The sequence below is a fragment of the Hippocampus bargibanti genome, linkage group LG03 (assembly GCF_051943395.1).
Source record: "Hippocampus bargibanti isolate YZ-2025 linkage group LG03, ASM5194339v1, whole genome shotgun sequence".
NCBI classification, from domain to species: Eukaryota; Metazoa; Chordata; class Actinopteri; order Syngnathiformes; family Syngnathidae; genus Hippocampus; species Hippocampus bargibanti.
Window position 1 is genome coordinate 3601501 of NC_142736.1, and position 18209 is coordinate 3619709.

At 41.1% G+C, this 18209-nt stretch overlaps 1 protein-coding gene across 1 annotated transcript in view; it reads right to left on the minus strand.

Annotated features, from left to right (window-relative positions):
* Positions 1 to 18209, minus strand: part of gpc6a (glypican 6a) — a 143409-nt gene that overhangs the window by 1537 nt on the left and 123663 nt on the right. The window contains exons 8-9 of the mRNA XM_088991536.1: positions 13005 to 13135; positions 7827 to 8002 (exon numbers count right to left, since the gene is read on the minus strand). Of these exons, the coding sequence (XP_088847662.1) occupies positions 7827 to 8002; positions 13005 to 13135 (307 nt within the window). The remainder of the gene's footprint in view (positions 1 to 7826; positions 8003 to 13004; positions 13136 to 18209) is intronic.

The following is an 18209-nucleotide window of genomic DNA, read 5'->3' on the forward strand; positions in this document are numbered from 1 at the left end:
CATACTTTGTCGGTTGAGACACGTCCAAATGAGCCTCTTTATCGCCAGTGCCCCATAACAGTCTTGAGTCACGAAAACGTTTGAATTCGCGTGGGCAAGTCCAAGCAACATACAGTAAAGTTTCGTTATATCGATATTCAAGGGAGTCCGAAAAAATATCGATATAACCGGGACTATCGATATATCCGATATCGATAACGAGACTTTACTGTATCACAATGTTTTTACAACATTATCTGGAATATCCTTTGGAATCTAACGTCCTTAACCCCCGTTTTATTGTAATGGTATGCAACGGGTGTCAGAGATATTCGGTCAGACACTGTGAACAAAGGCTCGAACACAGGAAGATTGTCTTTTACTGCCGGCAGGGGACACAGCCATTCATGAACGACTCCCAACTTCTGCAGCCCTCTGCCAAGCTATGTATTGAGAGTATGGTGATACCTTGGCTTACGATCTTAATTGGTTCCCAGAAAGTGTGTTTAAGGCGAAAGGTGTGTATTCCAAACATTAATTTTCCGTAGGAATCCATTAAAATGAGAATAATCCGTTCCCAGGTACCTGTAAAACATAATGTTCTACTTTCTAATGTTCTAAGCCTTAAAACTACACAAAATATACCTTATTTTATGTATCATAAATGCGCTATGGTATTATAATTAAAGAAAAAAACTGTACCAAATAATAAAATACTTTTATTTACATTTGTAATGGTCGTTGATGACTTGATGGAATGGAGTGTCCGGTTTCATCAGCATTAAACACTTGATGAGGAACGTAACCTTCTTCTTTCACCATCTTGAGGAATGATCCCTTGTTGGTACTTTCTCTGCGATAATTTTACCTTGTTCCTCATCAATTGCGTTCTGTTTAGCTGGGTTGATGGCTTGTGCGGGTTATTTGTGAAGCCTGATTTATGGGATATTTTAACCTTGCAGTCTACAGTCTGCCTTTGAACTACCAATAAAGTTGAAACAAGTCCAAATTTCACTGTTTTCTATCCATTTCCTCACCTTTCACTTTAGACTTTTTTTCACTTTTGATTTTTTTTGTTTCAAGCTCTGTCGTCTGCCTTTCCTGCGTCGTGTGCTCACAGCATGCAACAGCAAACTGTGAGCACTCTAACCCCTCTCCCCGCTCACTGCTGCGTGTATCCTGCTGCGTGTGTTCCCTCCCTCCTCTACCAGGGATCTTGACCAATCACGTGCGGCTTTAACCGAAGACTGGGGGTGGGGAATAGAGGAAAAAAAAAGTCGGCTGCCATTTTCAGCACCTTGCTAGGAGCTCCACAAACCGGCTCGTTCGCGAGCGACACATCACTCATTGTGGCGCTCTGTGTGTATCGCGAAAAATAGTTTGTATGCCAAGATTATATTCTCACGAATTTAACGTTTGTAAGGCAAGAAGTTCATTAGCTAGAGTTCATTAGCCGAGGTATCACTGCATATGCAAATTTAAAGGATAACTGACATCACTTTTTTGTTTCCTGACATCAGAAAAACGTTTTATCGCATCGAAAATGCCCAAAACACGCAGGCTGATATTTTTTGTCAAATGCAAAACACCAATAAAAATGACTGCAAGTGTCCAAAATCTGCAAAAAAAAATTGAGCTGCGAATTGGGCATTTTCAGAAAGTCCCGCCCCCAGTTCGTGATGTCACACCAAGACGTCTTGCCTTGCTCGAGAATCAAAACAATGGCTTCAGATTCAGAGAAGATGCTTTCTTGTTCCACATCCAGTGATGAATATGATTCAAATAGTTCTGAAGAGGAAAGTATAAATGTTTGCAATCAATTAAAGAAGGTTTTCAGGGTCATTTTGACAGATCAAGACTAAGGTGCAGTGTCACAAGATGGCGGCAGAGCTCCGTTGGAAAATGGGTTTATTTTTCAGCTTGGAATTTTTGTCAACGAATATGAAAGAGTTGTCTCGGTGTAACATACGATTCACCATGACGGACAGCCCCTCCCACCCCCTCCTGCCCATCCTGACAGCTCTGGGTAGCTCCTTTAGCCAGAGACTATTACAACCGCGCTGCAAGAAGGAGAGGTACCGCCGCTCGTTCCTACCGACTGCTGTCAGGCTTCACAATTCCCAATGATCACATGTGAAAAAAAAAAATAAAAAAAACTGGACACTTGTAAATATGGGTTGTTGCAATATATCTAAATGCATTTCTTGATTCTGCACTATGTACAGTCTTGTTTATAGAACGGTTTTTGCACATCTACATTTGCACAGTATACAGTTGACATTTTTATTTTGTTATGCTTAGAATATCTTGTTTTCTATCCTTTCACTCCCACCCCAACCCCATCCCTCTTCAATTGCTGCTGTGGACTGCAAATTTCCCCATTGCGGGACGAATAAAGGTATTCTGATTCTGATTCATTGCATTATTTATGTGTTTTCCTTCTAATTTCGCCATCAACACGGATCAACACGAAGTTTACAGACCAAACAAAGTACTGCAAGATGCATTGAGGTGATGCAAGGTATGTCCTTTTTCGGTGATGGGCGTTCCTTCAGTGACGTAGGGTGAGGACTCGTCACCAACTAAAAAACAAGACTTCCGGAATATTCAGCGCGAGTCTTAAAACGTAAAATATAGCTATATGTGGTGGAATCTTTGTAAAATACGCTCAGTAGAAGTCATTTGAAGCCATTTTACAAATTATGGACACAACTTGTCCGAGACGTCGGTTGTCCTTTAAGTGATACATAGTCTTCCTGATTTGAATACCACACCCCTCTTTAATTAGTTCGCTTTCCCTGAACCGATAGATTTGTAACCTGGCTAATGACCTCTTGATGTGAAGGAGTTTACTCAGTATTAAATCAGTCCAAAAGGCCAGATCTCCTACATGAAGATGACAGGTTAACAGGTTGTGTCTGTTCACCTCAGATTGACCCCAGGTTTCTCTGTGCTTCCATTGTGGGCTTTGTGTTCGGCGGCTAACTAACCTTGAAACGTTTAAATATGATAACTTCTATTCTGTCTATAACTTCTATTCTGTCTATTCTCTATCAGCTGGTTACTAAGTCAGGCCACCAAGTCACACAGAGACAAAAGTTATAAGTTAATATTGAGCTTAAAATATTTGGCCACATGAGCGAGGCTAGCGCACTTTGTGTCTGTCTAACATGGCTCTCGATTTTCCGGTTGATCTGCGTTCCGAAACTCACTTATGGTCATGCGTTATGGGTCACAACCGAAAGAACGACATCCCGGATCGAAGCGGCAGAAATGAGTTTCCGCCACAGGCTGTCTGGGATCTTCCTTAGAGATAAGGCGAGAAGCTCGTTTATCCATGAGGGGCTCTGAGTTCACGTTGTGAGGAGCCAAATGAGGTGGCTTAGGAATCTGATTAGGATCCCCCCTAAACGCCTCCTGGTGAGGTGTTCTGGGCATGTCCCAGTGGAAAGACGCCTCGGGGATGACCCAGGACATGATGGAGAGACAAACTCTCCTGGTTGACCTGGGAACGCCTTGGGATACCCTTGGAAAGAGGTGGAAGAAGTGGCTGGGGAATGGGGAGTCTGGGCTTATCTGCTAAAGCTGTTAACGCTGTGACCCGACCATGAATAAGCGATTTACATAATTCGTATACATCTCACAGACTGTAGTTTGGTGCTTTTGGGCCACTTTTTGTTTCCCAGCATTGTGACGTACCGATCCACTTTGTCTATCATGGGAACATGTAATCATTGTCGTTTTAGCTTGCTTATGCTACTCACCGTTCATTGCTAACCGTCACGGCAAATTGAAGTTACACATTGTTAACACGAAAAATTGACTGCGACTGCCAGTTGCATTGTTCCTGAGATCAACTGCTCACGATGTCGTACTACATCTGGTCATGTAATTGTACACATCTTGTACATGCACGCTAAATACTTCCCTTTTCTCCATGTGTTGCCAGGGTCATCATTAGCTTGATTTTTCTCCTCTAATGGAGGTGAACAGGTGCAAGTGTTGGTAATTGATTTGAATGATGAACTGGTCATGTGTGACGGGAGTGCTCATCTTTTATAATGATCCCCCAACCCTGGTCTAGACAGTGCCTTCTCGAGGCAAATCTGTACGTTTATGGGCAAATAAACGGATGTACAATATGTACCATAATACAGTACATAGTGTATTCATGTCAACTTCAAGTACATTCGGGATTTTCCCACAAACAGCAAAGATCGTAAGCATGGGTCCCCATTGGTATGAAAATATGTGACAACCCATCAAAGAGCATAGAGGTGGGTCCCCATAAGTACAATAAACGTGACAAGTCATCCAAGATCATGGGGATTGGTCCCCATCAGTACAATAAACCTGACAAGCCATCAAAGATCATAAGGATGGAACCTTATAAGTACAAAAAAAAAAACCGGACAAGCCATCAAAGATCGTAAGGATGGGTCCTCATTCGTACAAAAAACCGTGGCCATCAAAGAGCATTGGATTGGGTCCCCATAAATACAATAAATGTGACAAGTCATCAAGGATCATATGGATGGGTCCCTTTAAGTACAATAAACCTGACAAGCCATCAAAGATCGTAAGGATGGGTTCCCATAAGTACAAAACATGTGACAAGCCATCAGAGATCGTAAGGATGGGTCCCCATTAGTCCAAACAAAACATGACAAACCATCAAAGAGCATAGGGGTGGGTCCCCATTAGTAAAATATAGGTGACAAGTCATCAAAGATTGCAAGGATGGGACCCCATTAGTACAAAAAAAGAGCATCGGGGTGGTTCCCCATAAGTACAACAAACGTGACAAGTCATCAAAGATCGCAAGGATGGGTCCCCATTAGTACAAAAAAAATGTGACAAGCCATAAGATCACAGGGGTGGGTCCCCATAAGTACAATAAACCTGACAAGTCATCAAAGATCACAAGGATGGGTCCCCATTAGTACAAAAAAAATGTGACAAGCCATAAGATCACAGGGTTGGGTCCCCAAAAGTACAATAAACGTGACAAGCCGTCAAAGATCGTAAGGATCGGTCCCCATTAGTACAAAAAACGTGACAAGCCATCAAAGAGCATAGGGGTGGGTCCCCATAAGTACAAAAAATGTGACAAGCCATCAAAGATCGTAAGGATGGGTCCCCATTAGTCCAAACAAAACGTGACAAGCCAACAAAGAGCATGGGGTGGGTGCCCATAAGTACAATATGCATAACAAATCATCAAAGATCGCAAGGATGTGTCCCCATTAGTACGAAAAAACGTGACAAGCCATCAAAGAGCATAGGAGTGGGTCCCCATAAGTACAATAAACGTGACAAGTCGTCAAAGATCATGGAGATTGGTCCCCATAAGTACAATAAACGTGACAAGTCATCAAAGATCATAAGGATGGGTCCCTATAAGTACAATAAACCTGACAAGCCATCAAAGATCGTAAGGATGGGTCCCCATAAGTACAAAAAAACGTGACACGCCATCAACGATCGTAAGGATGGGTCCCCATTGGTTGAACAAAACGTGACAAGCCTTCAAAGAGCATAGGGGTGGGTCCCCATTAGTACAATATACGTGACAAGTCATCAAAGATCGCAAGGATGGGTCCCCATTAGTACGAAAAAACGTGACAAGCCATCAAAGAGCATAGGGGTGGGTCCCCATAAGTACAAAAAAATCTGACAAGTCATCAAAGAGCATAGGGGTGGGTCCCCATAAGTACAAAAAATGTGACAAGCCATCAAAGAGCATGGGGTGGGTGCCCATAAGTACAATATGCATAACAAATCATCAAAGATCGCAAGGATGTGTCCCCATTAGTACGAAAAAACCTGACAAGCCATCAAAGAGCATAGGGGTGGGTCCCCATAAGTACAAAAAATGTGACAAGCCATCAAAGATTGTAAGGATGGGTCCCCATTAGTCCAAACAAAACGTGACAAGCCAACAAAGAGCATGGGGTGGGTGCCCATAAGTACAATATGCATAACAAATCATCAAAGATCGCAAGGATGTGTCCCCATTAGTACGAAAAAACGTGACAAGCCATCAAAGAGCATAGGAGTGGGTCCCCATAAGTACAATAAACGTGACAAGTCATCAAAGATCATAAGGATGGGTCCCTATAAGTACAATAAACCTGACAAGCCATCAAAGATCGTAAGGATGGGTCCCCATAAGTACAAAAAAACGTGACACGCCATCAACGATCGTAAGGATGGGTCCCCATTGGTTGAACAAAACGTGACAAGCCTTCAAAGAGCATAGGGGTGGGTGCCCATAAGTACAATATGCATAACAAATCATCAAAGATCGCAAGGATGTGTCCCCATTAGTACGAAAAAACGTGACAAGCCATCAAAGAGCATAGGAGTGGGTCCCCATAAGTACAATAAACGTGACAAGTCGTCAAAGAATATCGGTGTGGGTCCCCATAAGTACAATAAACGTGACTAGTCATCAAAGATCGCAAGGATGGGTCCTCATAAGTACTATAAACGTGACAAGCCATCAGACAAATATTGCACGTTTTTCCCACCGACCATCTCATAAAAAAACCCAGAAAACAAAAAAAAAAACGTGCTGATCGTGGCGAAAATAATCTTTGAAAAAATGATTGACAGATGATTCCGAGATCCACACTGCGCTCGTGCTGTTAGCATCGCATTAAACGTCCCCCCCAACACTCCTTTTTTTGTGTTTTTCTTTTATTATTCCTATAACGACGACGACCGCCGCTTTGTGATGTTTTCTTCTCTCTGCTTGCTGACTATTTCTTGTAATGTTCTATTTTCCGCGTCACCATGACAACAGCTATCTGTTAACCTAATGATGCCGGTCTTAGCTCATTGTAAAACGGATGCATCCTTCGGAGTTGCGTGATGACTTGCTAGCGGATAATCAGCGGAAATCTTCCTTTGCCTCAATAGTTCATGGGATTGTCAGTCGGTACCGTACATGTGCATTGTGTTTTGTTTATTTACTTAGTTTTTGTCGCCCTCTTGTTTCTTCATGAATCTACAAAATCTACAAAAATACATATTTCATACAGTGATACCTTGGCTTACGAACTTAATTGGTTCCCAGAAAGTGTGTGTAAGGCTGTATCTATTAGCTAGCTATCTATCTTTCTATCTATTTGAGTTACTTCCGGGTTGAGTGAACGCTAGCGCGTGTGGGATCCGCTGCTCATCCGCAGAAAAAAAATATCCCGTGACTGTAAAGTGTCCTTGAGAGTTTTGAAAGGCGCTTATAAATTAAATGTATTATTATTATAATTATTAATATTACTGCATCTATTGGCTAGCTAGCTAGCTTACTATCTATTTGAGTTACTTCCGGGTTGAATGAACACTGGCGCGTGTGGGTGCCACTGCTCACCCGAGGAAAAAATATTCTTTGACTGTAAATTGTCCTTGAGAGGTGCTTATAAATGAAATGTATTATTATTATTATTATAAGGCAAAATGTGTGTATTGTAAACATTAATTTCCCATAGGAAACTATTAAAATGATAATAATCCGTTCCCAGGTCCCTATAAAACATAGTTTTCCACTTAATAAGCCTTAAAGCTACACAAATATACCTTATTTTGTGTCTAATAAATGTGCTATGGTGTTGTAATTAAATAAATAACTACTATATAATAAAGTCACTTAATTTCCGTTTCGCGAACGACGCATCACTCATTTTGGCGCTCTGTGTGTTTGCTGAAAATTAGTTTGTATGCCAAGATTATGTTCTCACGAATTTATCGTTTCTAAGGCAAAAAGTTCGTTAGCTAATGCGTTCGTAAGCTGAGGTATCACTGTACTGTATATAGCATCATCAGAGCCAGTCGGCCATACTTACTGGAATCTTGGAAGTAGATGTCATTTCCATTGTAGGCATTTTTCAACTTGTTGCTCATGACACGCAAGGCCATGATTTGTTGTCGAATTAACGTGTCGGGCCTGCTTATGTCCAAGTTCACTTCTGGGTTGTTCACTTGGTTGGTCAGCCCCTCCTTCACCACCTCAGGGAAATATCTAGAGAGAATTACACACACATTTCGATGGCTGGTTTCAATTGTTTCGCTTTTCTAAATAAATACTGTATATCAACAAACAAATGAATAAAATTGATAGAGAATAGACAGAATGTAAGTGATCATATTTTAAAGTTTCATGCTGTTGTATGCTTAGTTGGCCAACACAATGGAAGCACAGAAAATCTGGGGTCAATCTGAGGTGAACAGACACCGCGTGTTAAACTGTCATCTTCATGTAGGAGATCTGGCCTTGGCGAAATTTAGGACTTGGTAAACTCCTTCACTGGAAGAGCTTATTAGCCGTGTTACAAATCTATCAGTTCATGGGCAGGACAACCCATTAAATGTCTCCGTTCTGTTGGTTTATGGATGTTGGTGCTTAGGACATCCACGGGCGTGGTAATCAATTCAAGAAGACTGTGTTTTACTAATGTTTGACTTAAAGGACAACCGACATCACTTTTTTTTTGTTTCCTAACTGACATCAGAAAAAAAAAAACGTTTTATAGCATCTAAAATACCCAAAACGCACAGTATGATATTTTTAGTCAAATGCAAAACACCAATAAAAATGACTTAGTGTCCAAAAACTACTTCAAATTGAACCTGGAAGTGGCCAGTTTCAGAAAGTCCCGCCCCCTTGTTCGTGGTGTAACACCAAGAAGTCGTGCCTTGCTCGAGAATCAAAACAATGGCTTCAGATTCAGAAAAAATGCTTTGTTGTTACTCATTCAGTTATGAATATGATTCAAATAGTTCTGAAGAGGAAAGCATACATGTTTGCAATCGATTGAAAAATTAATTGGGGTCATTTTGATGCATCTGGAGAGACAAACTCTTTAGTACTCACAGTACCCCAAAAAAGGTCTACTGGGAGGTTTTGTAAGCGAACATCAAATACACTGTAGAAGTCTTGGCGCAACACACAACGATTCACCATTGCGTTATTTATGTGTTTTCCTTCTAATTTCGCCATCAATACGGATCAACACGAAGTTTTCAGACCAAACAAAGTACCGCAAAATGCATTGAGGTGATGCAAGGTATGTCCTTTCTCGGTCAGGGGCGTTCCTTCAGTGACGTAGGGTGAGGACTCGTCACCAACTCAAAAACAAGACTTCCTGAATATTCAGCGCGAGTCTCAAAAGGTAAAATGTAGCTATATGCGGTGGAATCTTTGTAAAATACGCTCAGTAGAAGTCATTTGAAGCCATTTTACAAATTATGGACACAACTTGTCCGGAGACGTCGGTTGTCCTTTAAAGTTGCATATAATCTCAATAAATAGCTTGGCAGTTGGGCGTCGGTCATGAATGACTATATCCCCTGCCGGCAGTAAAGGACTATCTTCCTATGTTCGTGTCTTTGTTCACAGTGTCCGAACAAATATCTCTGACAAAAAATACGTGAATTTTGAACAATCCGTGTCGTTTAATGTACACAAATGCTGTTGTTTATCGTGCCTCTGTATTATTGCAAAGTAAAGCAAAGCACTGGCATAGCAAAGGGGGGAGGGGGTTAAAGGGGCACTGTCCCCCCCTCCTGAAATTTCATTGGACAGCTTGAGGTTTCCAGACAGATCATGTGACTTTTTGGTATTTTCCGATTTTTTTTTTTCTTCCAATGTGTGTGTGTGTGTGTGTGTGTGTGTGTGTGTTTTTTTTTGTGACATTCCAGCCCGTTCTCCATTTAGACAAATATAATATCCGGCAATATGCATTTTCTGAAGATGAGAAGGTTTCTTCAGCCGTCACCTGTACTTCTTTGAAAGTGTTGGACGTTTCGCTTCTTATCCAAGAGGCTTCGTCAGCAAACTATTTTCTTTTTTGCTGGTAGTTTTGGCCCTATCAATATCCCTACTGTCCAGACGTGGCGGTGCCAGATTTTGCTATTTCCTGCCTGAGTATGGGGTCTGCAACTGGCCTGATTGCGCCATTTGCTCTGGTATCATGGCAATAATAATAATAATAGAATAACAATAAAAGTAATCAGTTAGGACAATAGAAGTAATCAGTGTAGCCGCAGGGGGTAGTCCTCTGCTCCCCCCAACCTGAGAGCAGGGACCAATCATAGCAGAGTCTGGCATCGCCACGTCTGGACAGTAGGGATATTGATAGGGCCGAAACTACCAGCAAAAGACTTTAGTTCGCTGACGAAGTTTCTTGGATAAGATGCGAAACGTCCGACACCTTGAAAGAAGTACAGATGACGGCTGAAGAAACCTTCTCACCGATGGACCACTCCTGCACGACTGAGAGCTTACGAGGACGTATTTTCTGAGGAATTTCGGTGGTTTGTAATAAATAAAATGAAAAACTATTAAAAATGCTGATCTGCATTGCTTTATTTGACTTGACATTTTTTGAGGATGAAAGCGGACATTTTATCACACGGTGTAACTTTTAACTCGGATTTTACTCTGATTATTTTTCATAAGGTGCGTCAAAAATTAAAAGATAGCATAAATTACTCTTTAACTCATTCACTGCCATCCTCGAATTGAAAATATGAATTTGATTTTGTTCGGGTTTAGTTTTTTTTCTTGCTGGGGTGCCTATAAAGCGCTGGCACTGGCCTCTGGCAATGTTTTTCTCTTCCACAAGGCGGCAGCATTTCCCTTGTTTCCATGTTAGCGCTTTAACAACAGTTGAAGCTGGAACAAAGTGCTATATAAACCAATATGTATGTATTGCTTTGTCCTTTGTACTGCCACCCCCATTTCAAGATCAGATAACTCCAGACCCATATAATTTAGGAATTAACACTTGTTTTCTGATGAAAGAAGAGAGTCTAAGGTTTCTTATGCTGGATTGAATGTTTATGTAGTCCTAAAAGTCAATATTCTGTGGGTCCTAGAATTTGAGTGTGAATGACAAAAACCTTGGCACTGGTGCGGACACGTTTTGGCGGTGAATGAGTTCATCAATTTTGGTGTTGCTATTTTTATTATGACAAATAAACGCGTTTCCAAGTTTTTGTTTTGGCTGAGACTGCCTTGGCCGTCCCACGCCTCCCTCGAGGATCAAAGTCGAGCTCTGCTGCTGATCTAAAGTAAACCTTGTTAGCGTTAAAACAAAATTTCAAGGAGACAATTCCAGCGTCCATTCGTGACGTTTGACCGTCGCTAAGCAATCGATTCCCTTTTCCGGATTTTGATTGGCCTTTAACAACGCTGCTGCCACAAGCAAGAGAATGAACATCTTTGATTACACCATCTGTGATTTTGTTACTTGCGGCGGGCTGCGCTAAAATATTCAGCCTGTCTCTCTGGTTTGGAAGCAGCCACTTCAATCCTGTGGACGGATCACTGATCTTGACACTGCAGTGGTAAGAACTAACGTTTGGATCCCTGCGGGTATTCCAATCTTGCAGTACTCCATTGCTAGAGATTAGACAGAATAAGAAGTTATCATATGTAAAGATCCCATGCTTAGCTGGCCAACCAAACAATAGGCCCACAGTCAAGGCAAAGCAGACACAGCCCAGTTAAACTGTCATCTTCGTCTAGGTCCTAGACTCTAGGAGATCTGGCCTTGGACGGAATTTAGGACTTGGGGAAACTCCTTCGTCGCAGGAGGACTTGAAACTCCCTCACAGGAAGAGCTCATTAGCCAGGTTACAAATGTATCAGTTCATGGAAAAGACAACCAATTAAAATATCAACGTTTTATTGCTTACAGCTACTGGTGCTCAGAACGTCCAGGTGGTGCGGTATTACAATCAAGGAAATGACTGTAAAGCAAAAACTAACTGATGTTGACAAGGAAAAGCGAGTAACAATGTGTGGATGGTTCTGTAATGTGCTTGAAAACTTTCTTGAGAACGTTTGGTTCTCAGATGAAGCCCAATGAAATGGTGCACATTTGGAACACATCTTGGGAAAACCATAAATTGACTAAAAATTGACATAAATAGCTGAAACTCTGGTGAATGGTCTTCCATATACTGCATAATGTGTGGTTGTAATTTGAAATACAGTGGTACCTTGGCTTACGAACTTAATTGCTTCCCAGATAGAGTGTGTAAGGCGAAAAGTGTGTGTCCCAAACATTTATTTCCCATAGGAAACCATTAAAATGAGAATAATCCATTCCCAGGTCCCCATAAAACATAATCTTCTACTTTCTAATTTACTAAACCTTAAAACTACACAATATATTTTTTATGTATAATAAATGTGCTATGGTATTATAATTAAAGACATAAACTGTACTGTATAATAAAGTCATTGTATTTGTGATGGTCGGTGATGGCTTGATGGAATGGATTGGCCGGTTTCATCAGCATTAAACACTTGATGAGGAACGTAGCCTTCTTCTTTCACCATCTTTGAGGAATGATCCCTTGGAGGTGCTTTCTCTGCAATAATTTTACCTTGTTCCTCATCAATTGTGTTCTGTTTAGCTGGGTTGATAGCTTTTTACATCAAGTGTACAGATATTTTAACCTTGCAGTCTACACTCTTTCTTTGAACGAGTCCAAATTTCACTGTTTTCTATCGATTTTCTCTCTCTCTCTCTGTCGTCTGCCTGTCTCTTTAATGTTTAAACCACCTCCCCTCACTGCTGCGTTCTTGACCAATCACGTGGCTTTAACCGAAGGCTGGGTTTGGGGAATAGAGGACAAACAAAAGTCGGCTGCCATGATCTTTTTTGGAGAATGGCTTCACCCTCTCTCTGTCTGTAACGCCACCCCCCACCTCCCTGCTGCGTTATTGACCAATCACGTGGCTTTAACCGACGACTGGGGGCGGGGAATAGAGGACCAAAACAAGCCGGCTGCCATTTTCTTGTTAGGACAACGGGCTCGTTTGCAAACGACACATCACTCATTGTGTGTATCCTGAAAATAGTTTGTATGCCAAGGTAACCTTTTCATAAAAATTAACGTTCGTAAACCAAGCATTTCGAAAGCCAAGGGGATCGTAATTGAAATTTTCATGGGTACGCAAGTTTTTGGGTCACCCTGTACTTTTTGGGTCAGAGTCTTGTCATCCTCACCTGGCCTTGGTGTGACTATTCCAACACTGGTCTTCGTCAGACTCTACCAATTTGCCATCGGCGCAGATGTCATCTGGCAAGTTGGACCAGAATTTTTTGGACACCTTGAGTTTTTCTTTGATGTCCGTCACCTGCCGCCAGCCAAACGAGAGCACAGAAAGACATTAGCATGATTTTTAGTTGACTCCTTGAAGTGTGTAAAAGACTTAATGGCGACTTACAATCAGTTTAGCAATGAAATGAGAAACAAAACAAGACTTATGGAAAGGGTGAGTTTAATTGACGCGGGGACAGGGTCAGGCACTTGAAATGTTGTTGTTTAGAACTGAACTTGGGCTTTAGCTTCCCTTTCTATTGGACGAGCTTCTTGTTGTTCGCACAGGGTTTACCCGCGAGGCTTCTCGTTTCTTGACGCTCAGAGCGTGAGTGGGAATGATCGATTGACCTTGAAAGATGACCGCATTTGCGTTGTATGACAGAGAACGGGCTTTCGGATAACGTCTAGTCTTGCTATCAACAGTCCCCAAGACATTTTTAAAGACATCAAGTTAAGAAATATCGGAATTGTCCAGTGAGCATCTAGTAAAGTCGATTGGATTAGTCTTTATTAGTCTCACAGTGTATAATTTTACATTTCACAGCAGCAAAGTGATGAAAGGAAGAGGAAAGGAAAGGAGGATGAAGAAAAACAAAATACAGGAGCTGCGATGAGAAGAAAGGAGCGTGTGTGGAATTGCCGCGGCTTGGAATTGAAGCGGATTTACGTGGCATAAGAGATTTGAGACAATCTCTTTTCATCAACGGATGCTACCGCTTTGCGTTCGCTTTCAACATTTAGCTTGTAATACGCGCACATTCCCACTACGATGTCCCTGATCCACTGGTGAAAAGGAGACTTTTGATCCTGTCCTTTTTCATCTAGAACTCAGTGGAGAAATTTAAATTTCAGAGCAGCAAAAGTGATGACAGTAAGAGGAAATGAAAGGAAGAAGTAGAAAAACAAAATATAGGAGCTGCTGCAAAGGCAGCCCCTCTCGTGGCGCCATCTTCAACTCAAAACAACAACAAAAATACTAAATAAGAAATAATACGACGACACAGACAGTCATTCAATCTTAAGCACTCTTTGTGACATGAAGCAGTTCTAGATGAAAGAGGAGAGGATCAAAAGCGTCCTTTTCTCCAGTGGATCAGCGACATCATGGTTGGAATGTGTATGTATGCTACAAGCTAAATGTTGAAAGCAAACACAAAGCTGTAGCATCCATTGACGAAAAGAGATAGTCTCAAATCTCATATCCCACGTAAATCCGCATCAATTCCAAGCCGCGGCAATTCTACACTCTCCATTCTTCTCATCGCAGCTCCTGTATTTTGTTTTTTTCTACTTTTTCCTTTCCTTTCCTCTTACTTTCATCACTTTGCTGCTGTGAAATGTAAACATGTAGACTAATAAAGGCTAATCCAATCCAAAATGAATCAAAAACAATGCTGTCATCTCGACAAATGGCAACAATCTACTTCCGCCTTGCATTGCACGGCTTCTATTCCATCCGCGTACTCCATCACGAGAGTTTTTCATTTGGTTTTCTTCCCACGTCTCTTGTCCGCTTGCCTCCATCTTGTGTTTGTCTTTGATTCACACAAGGCTGACGTGGGGGTTTCGACTTGAATATTTGGAACGACTTGCCCACACCCGTGACTGATTCCATCTGGACTTGGCACCGAGTTTGAGTGAGTGAAAAGCGAACAGAACGGGGGGAGGAAAACTCATCATGAACAGATGTTGTTGCTATTGTTTCTGATATACAGTGATACCTTGGCTTACGAACTTAGTTGGTTCCCAGAAAGTGTGTGTAAGGCGAAAAGTGTGTCTTCCAAACATCAATTTCCCATAGGAAACCATTAAAAATGAGAATAATCCGTTCCCAGGTCCCCATAAAACATCATTTTTTTACTAAATAAGCCTTAAAACTACACTAAGTATACCTTATTATATGTATAATAAATGAGCTATTGTATTGTAATTAAAGAAATAAACTGTATTGTATAATCAAGTGTTTTATTGACCTTTGTGATGGTTGTTGATGGCTTAATGGAATGGAGTGGCCGGTTTCATCAGCATTAAACACTCGATGAGGAACGTAGCCTTCTTCTTTCACCATCTTTAGAATGATCCCTTGGAGGTGCTTTCTCTGCCATAATTTTACCTTGTTCCTCATCAATTGTGTTTCTGTTTAGCGGGGTAGATAGCTTTTCGCATCAAGTGTACAGATGGCTTGTGCGGGTTATTTGTGGAGCCTGATTGATGGGATATTTTAACCTTGCAGTCTACACTCTGCCTTTGAACTATCAAAGTTGAAACAATTCCAAATTTCAGTTTTTCTATCAATTTTCTCATTCTCTCTCTCTGTCGACTGCCTGTCTCTTAAATGTTTGAACCACCTCCCGTCACTGCTGTGTTCTTGACCAATCACGTGGCTTTAACCGAAGACTGGGTTAGGGGAATAGAGCAGAAAAAAAGTTGGCTGCCATTTTCTTTTTTGGAGAACGGGCTCGTTCGCGAGCGACACATCACTCATTGTGGAGTTCCGTGTGTATCCCGAAAAATAGTTTGTATGCCAAGGTGAATTTTTCATACATATAATATTCGTAAACCGAAAAGTTTGTAAGCCAAGGGGTTCGTGAACCGAGATATCACTGTACATGATAAACAAGAACACAAGTTCATCAGTTCCCCACATCTCAGAATGTCTTATCTATTTGCTATCTATTCGCTATCTGACTGGATAGCTGGCTACCTAGATAGCTATCTATTTGCTATCGAACTAGCTGGCTAGCTATCTATTAGTTATCTATTAACTAGCAAGCTAACCTTCTATCTATTTGAGTTATTCCGGGTGAGTGAACACTGGCGCGTCTGGCTGCCTCTGCTCACCCACAGAAAAACATATCTTGTGACTGTAAAGTCTATTCTCCCGGATTGACACCCAAATTATAATCCTCATGTTGAATTTTAAGAGCTTCACATGTGTTTTTTTTGGCAATTGTTGCAAAGATGCTATTCCCTTTTAATTTCCCCCCCCGACAGCGTCGTACAGCTAGCTGTCTCAGGAGAAGAGCTCGCTCTTAGAATTTCGTCTCCAGAGATTTCTCCTTTTCTTTTATGTACTCTGCGTTTGAGGTAGAATTTTATTTCCTCTCCATCACAGAAAACTGCTTCAATGGCAGCTGTTGCGAGACCTGCGAGTGACACAATGTACACCCACCAGCTTCAACGTTCGGCAATATTTAACTCATTCACTGCCATTCCTGTATTATTTGGGAATTGAAGATACGACGTAGAGCGCCATTCCCGAATTTGTTCGGGTTTTGGCTTTTTCTTTTTAGGTGTTGAGAAAGCGCTGGTCAGACCTCTGGCAATGTTTTTCCCTTCCACAATGGGGCATAATTTCACTTTTTTCATATTAGTACTTTGTTACAGCTTCAGCTGTTGTAAAAGCGCTATATAAACCGATATGTATGTATTGCATTTTATTTTGGATGATCACCCTCCTTTCAAACTCAGATAACTCCAGACACATACAATTTAGAAATTAACTATTTTTTTTTTACTGATGAAAGAAGAGAGTCTATGGTTTCTTACGCTGCATTGAATGTTTATCTCGTCCGAAAACTCAATATTCTGTGGTACGTAGAATTTGAGTGACAATGACAAAAGCCCTGGCACTGGAGTGGACACATTTGTGCAGATCGTCTGGCAGTGAATGAGTTAATGAGATCCAAAAGGAGAGTGTCACAAAAATATCTCTACACAAAAAACACTTATAACTAAGCAACCAACGAAGCAACCAACTAAGCAACCAAGTAAGCAACCAACGAAACAACCAATAAAACAACAAACCAACCAACTACCTACCTACATACATACATACATACATACATACTGTACATACATACTGTATATACTGTACATACTGTATATACATACATACGTACAGTAAAGTCTCGTTATATCGATATTCTCGGGAGTCCGAAAAAATATCGCTATAACCGGGACTATCGATATATCTGACCCTGCACGCATGTAATTTTCTCCTTGCGTTCATAGAAATAGTATCGTAATAAGCGGTACTATCGATATAACCGATATCGATATAACGAGACTTTACTGTATATACATACATTTCGTAGTGTTCTTTTGATTGACACTGTCAGAATTATTGATTATCATTGTTGCGACGACAGCGATTTTTTTTATTTTCTTAGAACCCCTAAAATTGCTACTGACCAAACTCCTCTCACTATGCAACGCTACAATTGACTACCCGCTACCCCCTCCCACCCCCAATTTCATGACGTAATGGGAATCGAATTCAGGAAATGCTACTTGCGGGAAAACGGAGCTCACTCATACTAATTGTAATCTGGAGCTGGAACCACAACTGTGCTAATGAGGTTAAACGGACTTTGAAGTGGGTCTGCTTGGCCACCAGAAGTGTAGACCTCACCCCACGAAGGCCCCGCTATCGACCCAAGAAGGAAATGGATGACTGTTGTATTTGAACTAAAAACTGCATGTTTATGCGGCATATTCCAACAGTGTCTGAAACTCATGACAAAAAGTTAGCGGACACCAGGGCAGACAACTCTGAAAAGTTGCCTACCCGGCCGTAAAGTTGCCTGCCCCATTTTTCACAATTTCAAACACAATAAGACGACTAATCGCAAAAAAACAAACAAACAAACAAACATTGTTGCAAAGTATTAAGGATTGTTTTAATTAAGAATTAAGAATAAATGCTCTCTTGCTTTATTTATCGTAAATATTCCTTGCTGATGATTTTGCTCCAGTTGGACACTGTTCGTCATTTTTCACAATGCAATGTTTGCGTTGCGTCGTCTGCTACAAGCCACGTGAACTCCTCTTTCCACGATGCTTTTAATAATAATAATAATAATAATAATAATAATACATTTAATTTATAAGCGCCTTTCAAAACTCTCAAGTACACTTTACAGTCACGGGATAATGTACGTTTACCTTTTGTAGCGTCATAAATTTTGTTAGCTTCTTTTGAATCCTTCTTCTGGGGCTGAGGTTCTGTGTATCTACTTTGGAAAATGATGTGCAAATGCATGACCTTATAACGCTCGGGGAAAGACGGAAGCACGAAGCAGGCTTCTGATTGGCTGCCGTGCCGA